General features: G+C 40.4%; 1 protein-coding gene across 2 annotated transcripts in view; it reads left to right on the top strand.

Moving 5' to 3' along the window:
* Positions 1-14,251, top strand: part of AMPD3 (adenosine monophosphate deaminase 3) — a 29,055-nt gene extending 14,804 nt beyond the window's left edge. For both annotated transcript variants that reach the window (XM_072337045.1, XM_072337044.1), the window contains exons 7-15: positions 2,177-2,371; positions 2,591-2,722; positions 3,558-3,721; positions 4,862-4,988; positions 5,877-6,040; positions 7,173-7,293; positions 8,143-8,316; positions 9,431-9,541; positions 10,385-14,251. In XM_072337045.1, the coding sequence (XP_072193146.1) occupies positions 2,177-2,371; positions 2,591-2,722; positions 3,558-3,721; positions 4,862-4,988; positions 5,877-6,040; positions 7,173-7,293; positions 8,143-8,316; positions 9,431-9,541; positions 10,385-10,561 (1,365 nt within the window). In that variant the 3' untranslated portion in view covers positions 10,562-14,251. The remainder of the gene's footprint in view (positions 1-2,176; positions 2,372-2,590; positions 2,723-3,557; positions 3,722-4,861; positions 4,989-5,876; positions 6,041-7,172; positions 7,294-8,142; positions 8,317-9,430; positions 9,542-10,384) is intronic.
* Positions 14,252-14,593: the final 342 nt, after the last annotated feature.

Below are 14,593 nucleotides of genomic sequence, written 5' to 3'. Positions count from 1 at the left end.
CTTATGGACTCCTGGTTCTAAATTCTCCGGGGCAGGGAGCAGAAGATTATTTTCATTACCAATCTGGGGTCTTACCTGATTATCAGAGCCTGTAATTTGGATCCTAAGCAGGGAGGCCCATATTGTTTGTAGCATTTTTAGGGCACTGGGTCTGCCATCTTGAGGTCTTTCATTCAGGTCCCGCAGGGTTTCATATGGTCTCTTTGTCCACCCCTGCAGGGACTGGGAGTCTGTCTTCAGGGCAGCCTTGAGGATACCATTATAACGTTCAATGAGGCCTGCCCCAGCTGGATTATATGGTAGGTGGAATCGCCATTCAATGTTGTTCTCTTCTGCCCAGCGCTGTATTGTTGCACCAGTGAAATGAGTCCCTTAGTCGCTCTCTATCACTTGAGGTGTCCCATAGGCAGACATCAATTTAGTGAGTGCCTTAATTGTGTATGCCTGATTTGCCTTTGGTACCGGATAAGCCTGCAGTAGCCCATTCACAGTGTTGACACAGGTCAGGGCATATCTTTCCCCCTCAGACTGAGGGAGGGGCCCGATGTAATCAACCTGCCATCATTGGAGAGGACTGTGTCCTCTAGCAATGTGGGATGTTGTTTTGGGCAGTGATCTCAGTCTCATCTTTGAGCAAGCATCGCAATCTCGACATGCCTGGGTGATGTCAGATAGCTGTACAGGCAGCTCCCATGCTTGAGCAGCTGCTCACATTATCTTTTGTCCAGCATGCCGTAGTTTCTGGTGTAACCAACAGGCAGTGTTCGAATTCGGGCCAGTGTGTCGGGTTCATCATTTCCTGGTGACTGTAGGGGTTGGTGACCAGAGACATGGTAGACACATACAGTCCTGTGTTTAACTGTATTCCATGTCTAACCACATGTCTTTACCCCAGATTGGTCGGGTGTGGATAGTCAATTCCTGGGTAGCCCACTGTGCAATCCAAAGAGTAAGCCCCTGGTACACAGCCCAGCTATCTGTACAGATGTTCAGATACCATCACTGGGTTCCTCAGTCGTAACCATCCACCCTCAGTTTTCTAGGGTAATTTTGAAACTTTTGTTCATCCATCTGAAGGAGAACATGGTTGGGCTGATGATCAGTTTTTGCAAATTGAATGCCTGCCTGGAGAAGCTCATTAAACATCTGTTTTTGGGACACCCTTATGGGTCCTGACTGAGTGGCTCTGCTGCAGTGTTAGCAATAGATGTACTGGCTCCCTATACATGTTAATTGGCAAAACAGCATTCTACTTACTCCCTTCTCCATAGCAATTTGTTTCTCTATTCACACGAATATGAACGCTATTCTGTGCATTTTACAGAGTACAGCCAAAAGTGAAGCTGTAGACCCAGGGATTCACATCTCCCTTGTCTCCTGGCTTTTAGGTTGTACCAGATGGCACAAGCATGAATTAGACAAGCTCCTGCACGGGGCTCTGTTCTGCTCTAGGGACTATTTCGGCTGCCAGCAGCTTTTCTCGGAATTTTGCAAACTTATTTATTAAACCAGGCACCGATGGTAACATGAAACATCAGTTCAGCTTGCAAGATCTACCATTATCTACCATTTAGGTGACGCTTTTGATTCTTTACTTGATGGTCTGTAACAGGCACGAGAGGACGAAGACACAAAATACAAAACTGCAGTGCAAGCTTTTACACTAAAGAAACAGAGATCTGTGAAAGCTATTAAATTTTTCTAATAAAAGAATTCCAGGAAAAGAAAAAGGACCTGAAAGAGTGCTTCTGGCCCTTCTGTGAAGCTTGCACTTCCCTCAGTGTGTAAACATATCTGAAGGAACAGAAAAATCTGTCAGAATTATAAGTTGCTGTAGTATGGTTAAACTTGGAAAAAATAGTGCCAGAATCTCTCATGAATGTGTTATATAGTATATATATTACGTTCTGTTATACTTGAAGTGATCTGAGATGTTTCATGTGGTTGAAATACCAACATGACTTATGCTTTTGGAAGTGGCTGAGACTTGCAAGTGCTTTCAGTCTCAGAGAACACTGACAATGACAGCCTGTAACTAGACGGGCACCACTGATTCAGCGATGAAGGATAGCTAAAGAAGTGCTGAGTACTCATCATTGCCTCTGACACCAACAAATTAGCAAAGTTTGTTCGTGTGCATGGACAAGGAGTACAATTAACTTTCCTTTGATTTCAGGTTGATACTCATATCCATGCTGCTGCTTGCATGAACCAGAAACACTTACTGAGGTTCATTAAGCACACATATCAAACGGAGCCAGACAGGATTGTTGCAGAGAAAAAAGGCAGGAAGATGACCTTAAAGCAAGTCTTTGAAAGCCTTCACATGGATCCATATGACCTCACTGTAGACTCTTTAGATGTCCATGCAGTAAGTAAGACACAAAAAGAAAAATCTATGATTTCTACATGTGAAATGCTGGTTTCTACAGTTTTTTCACAATTTGAACGTGTGCATTACTTCACACATTTGAAGTGACAGCACAGGCTGCTGCTTCTTTGTGCATTTTACTGCGAGGTAATTTTATGTATAAACTATCTGTATATTTAATTTCTGTAATTATTATAGGGGTTTTTTTTTCTCCTGTAGGGTCGTCAAACATTTCATCGATTTGACAAATTCAATTCCAAGTACAACCCAGTTGGTGCCAGTGAGCTGAGGGACTTGTATTTGAAAACTGAGAACTACATTGGTGGTGAATATTTTGCTCGTATGGTCAAGGTAAATCATTATCTGGTTTTCCCAGCTGCACAGAAGTGAAGTTTTCTAGAAGGTTTCTGATACTATAATTGTACCTAGGGTCAGAACTGTGCTTAAGTGATGCCCAAGTATTGTGTTCTAGCAGTGCATCAGAAAAACACCTCTGCCAAGTCAGCCACTGCTGCTTCCAGAGCAACTGTCTGCACTCTAACCTGTGCATAACTTCAAAGCAAAGCATGTGCTTTCCAGCTAAGGGAAAGCAGCCAAGGCTTACATCACTGTCTTAATGTTTTGTGAGGATGTGGTTGCCTGGTATTAGTTGTTAGGGAAGGAGGACCTAGGAAAGTGCCTTGACATAAATTCCTAACGAGTTAGTTGTATTAGCATTCCTGAACCAGATATCAACTGCTTATAGATGGACAAAAGTGACTGTCTAGAATCAACAGCCTTAGAGTTAGTTACTGACATGTATTCTGGGTCAGATTCTCCATTGTTCTGCATATTTTATGCAGTTGTTCACTACAGTATAAAGTACTGATTTGTCATTCTGATTTGTCAATTTTAAACATAGGTCTTAAGGTATTAGTATTAATAGCACAATAATATTGTCCTCTAACTGGAAGTGGTACAGTTAGTTATTAAATAGCATTCTGGCAGAATATTTAAGTACTCCCTCCTACACCCCCCCCTCCAAAGTAATAATAATAAAAAAAGACAGATGAGCATTTAATCCCCTGTCTTTAAGGGACGACAGTATAGAGTTTTGCCTGGTGTAAGGAAAATATGGTAAATATACAACTGGCTGATAACGATTTTCTGCATCCGTGCTAAGACAAATATATGTATTGTTCAATAGGAGGTAGCCCGTGAACTAGAAGAAAGTAAGTACCAGTATACAGAACCCCGATTATCCATCTATGGACGGTCTCCAGATGAATGGCTGAACTTGGCAAAATGGTTCATTAAACATAAAGTCTATTCCCCTAACATGCGCTGGATAATTCAGGTTCCCAGAATCTAGTAAGTAATCAGAACCTTGCAGTAAGCGTGAGAGTTTTAAATCATCCAAATTATGTGGTTTTAATTTCTGACATCAGATCAGCTATTTCTGATTTTAGATGGTGAATAAGCTGTCCCATAGATCTATTTATAAGCAGCAGCCTGAGAAATTTATTGTTGACCACTGCAGCAGTTCTGCCAGTCTGGGGGTGGAGGAGGAGCAGGAGTTTAAATGTGCTTTTTATTCAGCTGTGGAGTTCTTTGAAATTTGAAGATATGAAAACAAAAAAATCACAACTGGATGAAACTGAGCTGCTTTCAAAGGGAAGGTAAAATGCAGCTCAAGTCTCGAGTTCCACAAGGAAGTAGAAAATGCTCTGCAAAATCCTCATCATCCAGATTTCTTCAGATCAGTGTCTAAATGACAGTGAACGTAGAAACCCAACCTGGACTGTTAGGATTTGCAAGCTGTAACTGATAGCAGTACTTAATAGTTTTTAAGCACCCTTTGGGACTTTAGGTCCTTTATAAAAAGGCTTATGTTTCTAACACTGTATATTATAGCTAATATAGTCTCCCCTGATAATTTTGCCAGGCTTAATGGCTGAACTTCATGTTTTGAAAATGCACAGCTGGAATATAAGTAGAGAAAGAGCTGTCACGGTTGCAGAAATCTCTGAGTGTATTTCACATTAGTGGGAAAACTTTGTTCATAGCAATTTCCTATGCATAAAGTCATGCACTTAATGACATACTGAAGTACTGCCTCTCATTTGTAAAAGCCTCACTAAAACAAAATGTTTTACTTTCATTTAGAGTTGTTACATCTTTGGAAAATAGACCCTCGTGAGGGGTGATTCTTTGTCTCCTCCTGTAGTACTTGGATAGCTGTACGAGAAGATGCCATTCTTCTTGAGATGGCACCTACCACTGCATACTGTCTCTATTTTTGGAGCACTCAGGAGCTTCAGCAGAGCTTAAGGCAGTGCAGGGAACAGAGCACAGAGACAGTTCCTGCCCTGCCATAAATTATAGATTTCTCAGTCCTGGCAGAACTGAAGCATTAGCTTGTAAACAGAAATAAAAGGAAATGTGAAAACTGAGGAAAAATAGAAGCCAATGCAAGAATAGTCACAACTGTGTGTATTTTTTTCCCTTCAGTGACATATTTAGGTCAAAGAATATTCTGCCTAGTTTTGGAAAGATGTTGGAGAACATCTTTGTGCCTTTGTTTGAAGCAACAATCAATCCCAAAGACCACAAAGAATTACACCTTTTCCTCAAATATGTAAGTATGCTTGCATTTTCTGTCTAAGGTCCTGTGCTACTCAACACAGCTGTTGCCACAGTGAAAGAACCTTTCTTCTTGACAGTACACCTATTGCTGTTATAAAACAACTCAACAGCTATTTATTTGTCCTCCCAGAATGACTAAAGCATTTGCATGCTTTTGTGTAGAGGGAACATCCTAACCTAGGATGTGTACCTTCAGCTCGTCTCTAGGACTGACCTCCACAAATGAAGTAACTGAAAAGCAATGGCCGTAGATCCTGACAGCAGAGATGTGGGGAGTCAGCTGCTGGGACTTCATTAAGAGAGACATTTCTGAATGCATCCCAGACCAGAACTTAAGATTTCTTGGGAGCTTCTGGCCTTCTGCTGCTTTTCAAATAACAGAGCAGATGAGTCTGAAGAATTATAATGTGCATCTATGTGAATTTGAAAGGCCTTCTTAAAGGCTTTTTTGCCCTTCAGGGCTTCTTCTCTGTTTCAGAAGATTCTTTAGGAATTTCTTTCTCTTTGCTCCCTCCCTCCAACAAACTGTTCTTTTCTTTTAACACTGGAGCCCTTCAGAACACTGCAGCCTCAGTGGTGGGACTTTTTTGTTTTTTGCTGTTTGCTCATTTTCCTGCAGAACAGGCAGAATGTGCCACGTTCACACTTGTTGTGAGCCTGAACTTCTACATACCCTGATTCATCCTAAGACAAGTTTCTGATGCAAGTGTTGCTCTTTGGGTGATGCCACAGAGAAAATACGATTCCCACTGTCTGCATGATATGGTAGGAGGGCAGAACAGGAGGACTGATGAGGGAAATACAGAGGACTCTGCTTTGTGCAGAAACATCAGACTTGACTTCTTGACAGCACCAGTTCCTGTGAATCTTCTCCCACCAGGTGACTGGCTTTGACAGCGTTGATGATGAATCCAAACATAGTGGCCATATGTTCTCTGACAAAAGCCTTAACCCTGACCTCTGGACCAGCGAGAAGAATCCCCCATATAGCTATTATTTGTATTACATGTATGTCAACATCATGTTGCTAAACAACCTTAGGAAGTAAGTAGCCATTTTTCTTTGTTATGCATTTCCAGGAAGAAAAATCAATTAGTAATCTTGGTCTGGATGCAAATTTGCAACTCACTTGTACACCTTTGCAAGCCAGGGTTACCTTTAAGGGTTTTGAAGAGTCCAAGAGAAGTACGTGATTTATTCTGATAACATTGACTGCAAGTTTAAGGGCTGCTGCTGTTACCACAGATAGACAAAGGAAGCCATCATGACAAAGCACACTTTAAGTAATGTTTGCCGTCTCATTTGGTTTTACCACTTCTGATACCGATGTTTAGGCAAGTGATGTGGAGGTGTATCGTACCGAATATGAAATCATGACTGTGAAATGAATTTTGGCATTGGATCAGTGAAGCCTGAAATTCAACCTGAGCTTATGTTCCTGACTTTACAGCTGACTTGCCGAGTGATCTCAGAACTGACTCAAATCGAGGCACAGGAAGTTTTGTTCACTCAGTTGACACTTCCCTTACTTTGCAAGGATTTGGTTCATTTGTATTTATAACAAGTTCTGCATTTCCTCAAATGAGGTGCAGAAATTGTCAGAATTTTGCCATATTCAAGTTTTCCAAACAATTTTTATTTCTCCTCTCCCATTGCTACCCGAAGCATTTTTTTATATAACTGAAGTCAGCAGAACCGTTCACCCTGTTGAACGTGCTACGTTTTTGAGCCATTTCAGCCGATCCACTGGAGGACTGGTTTCCACTTTTGCTAACGTGAACAACATCAGCAAGGATGGATTACATCCTCCAGTCCTTTTAGGTGAAACATTAGTGAGCATACCTCCTCAATTTGCTTTATAATCCAGCAGTCCCTGGACTGCAGTCAGTTCAGTAGGTGTTCACCTGATAGTTAACACGTGGCTAAGAGAGATATAAATGGGATAGTAAAGAAGAAACACACGAATACGTCAGGTGATGGAAGAGGTTCAGGTAGAGGGACTTGCTGTATAAGACAGCAGCTTGTTAGGCTGGTATCTAGGCACGATAAGATATCATGATATACTGTAGTGTATAGTTTTACTTTGTTTAAATTCTTATATTAATGATAATTATCTGCATATCAGGTGAAGTACAATAAATTTCATTTAAGTGGAACTTGCTTTGCATTTCCCCAGGGAAAGAGGCATGTGTACTTTCCTGTTTCGACCTCACTGTGGAGAAGCTGGGTCTATCACACATCTTGTGTCAGCCTTTCTAACAGCAGACAACATTTCTCATGGACTGCTCTTGAAGAAGGTACTGCTTGCGTGCTCATCTAAAGTGATCGCTGTCTGCTTATAGCACTCACCAAATTACCTTTATCTAGACAGCCCCACGTTGACTTTCTTAGCATGGCACAAGAACTCTTCACTTTGATTAGAGAGGAGTGAGCTCAGGAGAGCTTCCTGCTTCTTTAAAATTTCCAATTGGCAGCCCTGTTCATGGAGCAGTTCGTTAAGTTTGTGATTACCTGTATCTAGAGAAACTTGATCACCAAAAAGTTCTCCCAAGCTTTGCCTGAAGTCATGTGTGATGTCATGCTCTGAACCACTGATTCCCAAAATGAGACAGACATTAAGTAAATAAGGCAGTGCCTGATCCAGAGTATTGTCTTACTCTCACTTAGCCTGGTGGGATAGCATGGCATAGCGGGCAGTTGGTTGGTTAGGCCAAAGAGAGTAATGAGTAAAGATGAGGTGACTATGCATAATTTAAATTAAGCCCTTCAGATTGGACTGCAGTTTTGAAAACAAGAAATTGCTTAGTAGTTCTGACACGTCTGTTATCATCTGTGACTTCCAGCTTTTGGGGAGATACACTGCTAGTATGAAACGCAGCACTCTTACTAGTCATATACTGTAAAGTCAGCACATTTCTAAAGACCAGACTGCAGATAGTTCCTAAGAACATAAATTATTTCTGCAAAGATCATCAACAATTTACAATTTAGACTCTTAAACGTGAAAAAATTCAGCATCAGTGTAACATGTTTTGGTCTTCGTCTTCCCTCTGTCATGTTATTCCCCTTTCTCCAAGGGAAATCTTTTTTTCTTCTTCCCACTATCCCATGGTAACATGAACTGCTGATCGTGTTTTATTTTGCAGAGTCCTGTCCTGCAGTATCTTTATTACCTTGCACAAATACCCATTGCCATGTCTCCGCTTAGTAATAACAGCCTATTCCTGGAGTACTCAAAAAATCCACTACGGGAATTTCTACACAAGGGACTTCATGTCTCTCTCTCTACAGATGATCCTATGCAATTTCATTACACAAAGGTAAGAATTGCAAAAATCATTTGTCTTTTGAAATTGGCAACAGGACTGTGTAGGCCCAGGACGACCTGAAATCTGTTTTATACTATTGCTTAGGATGTAAAGTTTTGTGTCCTTGAGTCACTGCATTCATTATGCTTCCTCATTCTCAGTCTGCTACTCACTATGAAGTTTCATCAGGAAATATCGGATTTCCTAATCATGTTTCTTTTGTACTCTTGCCTCTCCAGTGTTGGCTGTTGTAGTATAGAGCAAAGAATGAGGCTGGAGGGAGGTTTCAGCCTTCATAAACAAACAGTCCTCCAGATCTTCCTCCAGGAAAGCCATTTCCTTACTAATAAATGTGGGGAAGTACATTACAAAAATACCACGTGGAGTCCCTGAAGATCACATAAGCTGTTTGCTCGGTGAACTGAAATTGACTTCTGCCCTTGGGTAGCCTGGCAGGACAGAAATACCTGGCCACTGCTTGCAACAGCGCCTTGATTTTGTGATCAGCACTGACATAAGACATGCACAGCAGCCCATCCCTTGCTCAGATGTCTGTGTTCTGATCACGAGCCAAGCTCTGCTGTGCTTTGCCCAGGCTTGTCCGTGATGTGCCTTTGCTAGAAAAGACAAGAGCTCTGGTGGGGGCTTTCTCCATGGAAGGGCAGCTGAATTACACTTAGCATGGACAACCTCAGCTGTGACAGCCCTCTGGAGTCATACCCAACAGCCTTCTTGTAGGGGAGGTCAGAAGTGAGAAATTGCCCTGCTGTCTGTCTACGTAACGTGTCCATTAAAGATACAAGACAAGGTTTTCCAAGGTGTCTATAAACCTGAGATCTCATTTGTAATTGCACAATAAATGCCTCTGAGGATATAGAATGCAGGCTGCAATCTTCTAGGCTGAGATAACTGGATACCCAGTATCTATCAATTATTTACGGCACCCTTCAGAAACTAAAAGCGAACAGCCCTTTTCATTAGTAACAGCAATGTTAAGTCTTAAGCCTCTAAGTTTTCACAGCTATCTAAAGAGCATGTATAAATTCCTTAATTAGTAATGAGTACATGTCCACATTTACACCTTACTTATATATAGTTTGATACTAAACATATTTTGGTGATACAGGAAGCACTCATGGAGGAATATGCTATTGCAGCCCAGGTGTGGAAACTAAGTACCTGTGACTTATGTGAAATAGCAAGAAACAGCGTGCTACAGAGTGGTTTGTCTGATAAGGTGAGTGGGGCTGAAAAGCTTTCCTTTGTGGTGAATGTTAGGGCGAGTAGAAAGAGAGAAGCCAGCAGTCTGGATACTGGAAAGGAGGTCTTTCTGTGACATACTTGTGCGCATCCCTATCTTCTGTTCCCTGAACGCTTGCAAAAGACCTGCTATGCCTCACATTAGAAAAGTAGTAGTTACATTTTCCTTGTTAGCTTTAATTTGGAATTCCCCACATGTGCAGAGACCAGGTGCCTTTTTATCCCCCCACTACCAAATCTTTAATCCTCTGGAAGGTTTCCCTCTGCCAGTAATTTTATGTCCTGCAATAAGTAAAAACAATCTGCCTGTCATTAAGCAAGACATGCTTTTAATCAGCAAGAACTACTACAAGAAGTGTTACATTTAGATATGTAGTCATATTTCATATTTTTTTTTCCCTACACTTGCACAGCATGCGATCTAAGATCTGTTTTAGAGCACCTTCTCTTCTGAGTCCCTTTCAAACATTCAAGAAACACGAAGGGGCTTTTCGTGTACATTGTTCTGTTTCTTGCAGTATTCTCTAGAGACAACTGCTGATTTTCCTCAAGTAAACTTCTAACTAACAAAAGAAACTTAAGTCTCTTTTTTGACCTCTCCTTTGAAAGCTGTAGTACTGAAGATGGAATGATAGCACAAGGATTTATATTGACCTTAAAATCTCCAGAGGCAATTAAGACCCTGATGTAAAGGTCAATGGCCAGCTGGTTAAAGTTGCTCTGTTCATTTGCAATGGACTCATTCAACTATGTATTCAATTATATAATAAATGAAAGCATCTGAACTGACTTCTTCCTTTATGTTTAATCCTGTTCACAGGAAAAACAGAAATTCTTAGGGGTTAACTACTGCAAAGAAGGGCCAGAGGGAAATGACATTCGTAAGACAAATGTTGCACAGATCCGGATGGCCTTCAGGTACGAGACACTGTGCAATGAACTGAGTTTCCTGTCTGATGCTATGAGAACAGATGAGATTTCTACGTTGTCCAAGTAGTAACAAACTCAAACCATGGTGTTTCACTCCCAAGCAGAATGAGATGCTAATTAGCATCAAATCATCTGTTGCTGACGCTACAAAGAAATAACTGAACATTATGGAGAAAAATAGAGTATCTATGAGAGGTAAACAGCATTTGCTGTTGTCTTTGCTGCATTATTCTCATTGCAAAAATGTCAGTTTCTACAAACAGTAGGCTTTGTAAGACCGCTGTAAATATTATATGCGAAACTCAGAATCATGTGTTATTTGTTTCATATTGTCTTTAATGTGCCCTATATTGTAGCTTGCAAAAATATATGGAGATAATTCATAATGCATCTGTTTGATGCATTTTAGGATACTGCAGAAACTGAAAGAATACACACCTGTTTTTGTCCTGCTAGTCTCGTAGCAATCGTGGCATTTACCACTTGGATGTTTAACCCTTTATTCACTAGCAGCTGGTACAGGGTGTGTAATTTTGAGGCTGCCCTCGCATTCTGAAAGGTGTCCTGATGGGATTTTTATCTTAACATTTCAGCAGTTAAACTGGAAAACAAGAAAACTCAAAATATAGTAGTCACATTTAATGACTGTTTATTTACTTCCTGTTGTAGGATGGCTGCAAGTAACAGCAGACTAAAGGTTTTTAATTTTAATATCTAGAAAACATGGTGTCAAAATCATCACTATTGTACACTGTAATAACAAGCCTAATTACATGATGAAAGCTCTGCACTGTAGGTGAAGAACACGTTTTTTATTGCTTTTGAATCACAGTATGTCAGTTCACATATTTAATTCATAGTTATTTGGAAACTTACGCAGATAATTCTGGTTGCATGTAAAGAGAAATTTTGTACTTGAACAAAGGAAGTGTTCTTATGAATCAGTGGTAGGAACTCCAGGCCTGGGATCTGCTCCTACTTCTGATGTCTTTTTACAAATTTGCGTTACTTTGTATTTTAGTCAATTACAGAGAAGAATGAGAAGTCACACACGGTCTATTTATACTGAAACTTGCCCATTTGAAATAGGTAATTTTTAGTCATTTTATGTTAAAACTTTTTATTTATGATGGAGCAGATAGTAAAATAGAGCTACTGTACTAGTTTGCACTGTACTTTTTTTTTTTTTTCCCCCCAAATCTGAAAACCCTTCTTAAGACAAACTATTACTTCACTCAGAAAGGAGTAAAGGTAATAAAAATCATATGAGAGTATCTTCAGATTGTAGAAACTGTAGGTAGCTTCATGCAAAAAAAAAAAAAAGACAACTTGAAAACCTAAAAACAAGCAGAGAGTACCAATGCTTATAAGTCCAAAATGGAAGTCATTAACCTGAAGGCCTCCATGAAGGCCTAAGATTAGATGCTGAGCCAACTGCAGAGAGGTTATGAGTCTCAGAACAGAATAAATGCAGAATTAAAGTATAAAAAAACAAATAACAAATGCTAGCCAATTAAATTTCATGCCACTTAGGTTTCTTAGGTCAGGCTCCTGTCCTGGATACCTACATCCATCTTTTCAGAAGTTGACCAGGTCTCACTTCCCCTTGTAAATGCAGAATGAAGGAGCACTGGTGATATCACCAGTACTAGACACCCCAGTAATGGCATAAACGTACGTATTAATTGAAGAGAAACACTCTCTTCAGGCTGTAGGATCACAGAATCACACAGAATGACCTGGGTTGGAAGGGACCTCAAGGATCATGAAGTTCCAACCCCCCTTCCTGGCAGGGCCACCAAACTTCCACATTTACTAGTTCAGGTAGGAGTTGAGAGCAGTACCTGCAGGGACAATTATTTCTAACGTACCTGCTGTCCTGAACGGTGTCTGCATGAAGGAAGAATTCTCTATTATCACCTACAGCTGTGCAGCCATTGAAGAGCCCCATAAGAAATTAACCTGAAAAAAGACTTTAGGAAATAGCCTGGAAGTACAGCTTCTCCAGGGAGCCCTGTAGCACAGGAACAGACTGCTGGCCATCCAGGAAGCTGCAGTGCTCACAAGGCTAGGAGAGGAATTCTGACACTAAACAAGGTTGCAGAGATATGGTGGGAGACCTGCTGTCAGCTCTTCAGCCATCTAGCTTAATGTCTGCAGTGTTCAACTAGTGCCATTTTTGACATTCCTAGTGCAGCTAGAAATCCTGTGAACCAGTGCTATACTGCTCAACTGTAACATAAAGTTGTTCTAGGGTCATAGGCAACAACATCTATTGGCTTCACTGTTACAGATTTTAGAAGTTCACATGATGCATTATCAGGATCTGAGAGAATAATTTTCTTCCAATGGCTTGGAAAGAGTGGTTCCCACCTTTTGACTACATAAAATGGAGAAGTGTTCTCTTCATTAGTGCAGCTTCCTAGTAAGTTTCTACAAACAGTGTAATTTACCTCAGCGCCTCTATCCAGTCTGAGTAAGTAATGTGCTTTTGAGAATTTTACTTCTGAGTATTTTTGATCTCATAACCATTGCTTTACTTGTTTCACCTGTGGATTGCCATTAGCATGTCTCTTGTTTGTCATTTATATTTCCTAGTTCTTTTTGACAGTATACCGAACTTCAGAATGTTTAATACCTTTTCCCCTTCCTTTACCATAAGAACATCAAGTTCTAACATGTTGGTAGCTCTCTCAAAAAACAGAAGCAACCAAAAAAACCCCAACACCCCAAAAACAAACAATAAAGCAAAACCAAAATTAACCAAACAGAACAATTTAAATCTCTGTTATTAGAAGAGAGTAATCTGGGTTTTAACAATAATAACACTACCAGACAAGTGACCATTAACACAAATTCTCTTTTCAGCGCATCCCTTGTTGCTGCTTTTAACGACACATAGAGCTAAGCATTATATTTAGGGAAGCAGAGCCATATCCTTCCAAGCTTCCATTGCTACATCTCTTTTTTGCTCATCTTTTAATTACACAAATGTTACTGATTCTCAGGGTCAGTCCTGGAACTGAGCTTTTTTAAGTTGCAGTTTTGTTCTAACGGCTGTTTCAAACAACCTTGCAGTCTTAAGATATGTACGTAAGGACAGATCCAGTGTTGGACATGTTACTGTCATCTGAATCAACCGTCGTGCATGTTTTCTCAAGTGCAGGTTTGGGCAAATTGCTGTTCTTATATTCCCAGACCATGCTAAGATCTGACTGGGTTATACCACAGTTTGTTTTGCTTACATAGAAAAAGAAGGGGGCTAGAAGAGCATCGCTGAAGGTGGTGATTCAGTGGTGGCTGGGAGCAATGCTTCAGAATGGCAGAGCATCCTATTTCATCATGCACCAGTGTCAATATTCAAATGTTATTCAAGACTTCCTTAAACCTAGTAGTTCAGAGCATTTTACACTTTTACCTGAAATGGTTAATTATGCTTCTAGATGTTTAAAACATCAATTTGAGCCATTCTCCTACAGTACTGTAGCAAACTTAAAGCACTTAAATCTGCTACTGGGTAACACAGATTGTTCCTCACACCAGACTTGTCTTACCTTCTCATGTATGGCACTGTTCTTCACTTGTGGCTAAACCTTTCTATTCTAGTTGCCTAGTTAACATAACAACCTGAAAAAAGGTGGAGAGGGGTGTCTGTAATAAATGCTTTTTCCTTCTGTGCCTAGGTTAAATTATGTTTATCTTTGGCTCTTGTAGAAGCATAAAATATTACACAAATAAATGATAAAGAATGTAATACAATTTTTGTGTGTGGATGCCTCTCAATAAAACTGTAGCTGCTCTGAAGTCTCTGCGTTTAAAGAAAACAACAGGAAATGCATTACTGCAGTATTAGTCACAGTACAGTTACTTCTACTACTCAGCATGTGTATTTAGAGGACTTAGAATTGAACGTATGTGCGGTATCAAGAGTTGAGGCCAGCCAGTTTAACAGACGGTTCCCAAGTATATCTAACATTTTTAAGACGCACTGTGGATGTTTCTGTGCCAGGATTCGGTGGGACGCAAAATGTTTCATACCTACAGCACAGACATCCCAGATCCTGCCTGCTGTTTCCAAAGTGAGTGTAAAATCCTTTAC

The sequence above is a fragment of the Excalfactoria chinensis genome, chromosome 5 (assembly GCF_039878825.1).
Source record: "Excalfactoria chinensis isolate bCotChi1 chromosome 5, bCotChi1.hap2, whole genome shotgun sequence".
Taxonomy (NCBI): domain Eukaryota; kingdom Metazoa; phylum Chordata; class Aves; order Galliformes; family Phasianidae; genus Excalfactoria; species Excalfactoria chinensis.
Note: the sequence above shows the minus strand (reverse complement) of the source record. Positions and strands in the feature narration are given on the sequence as shown.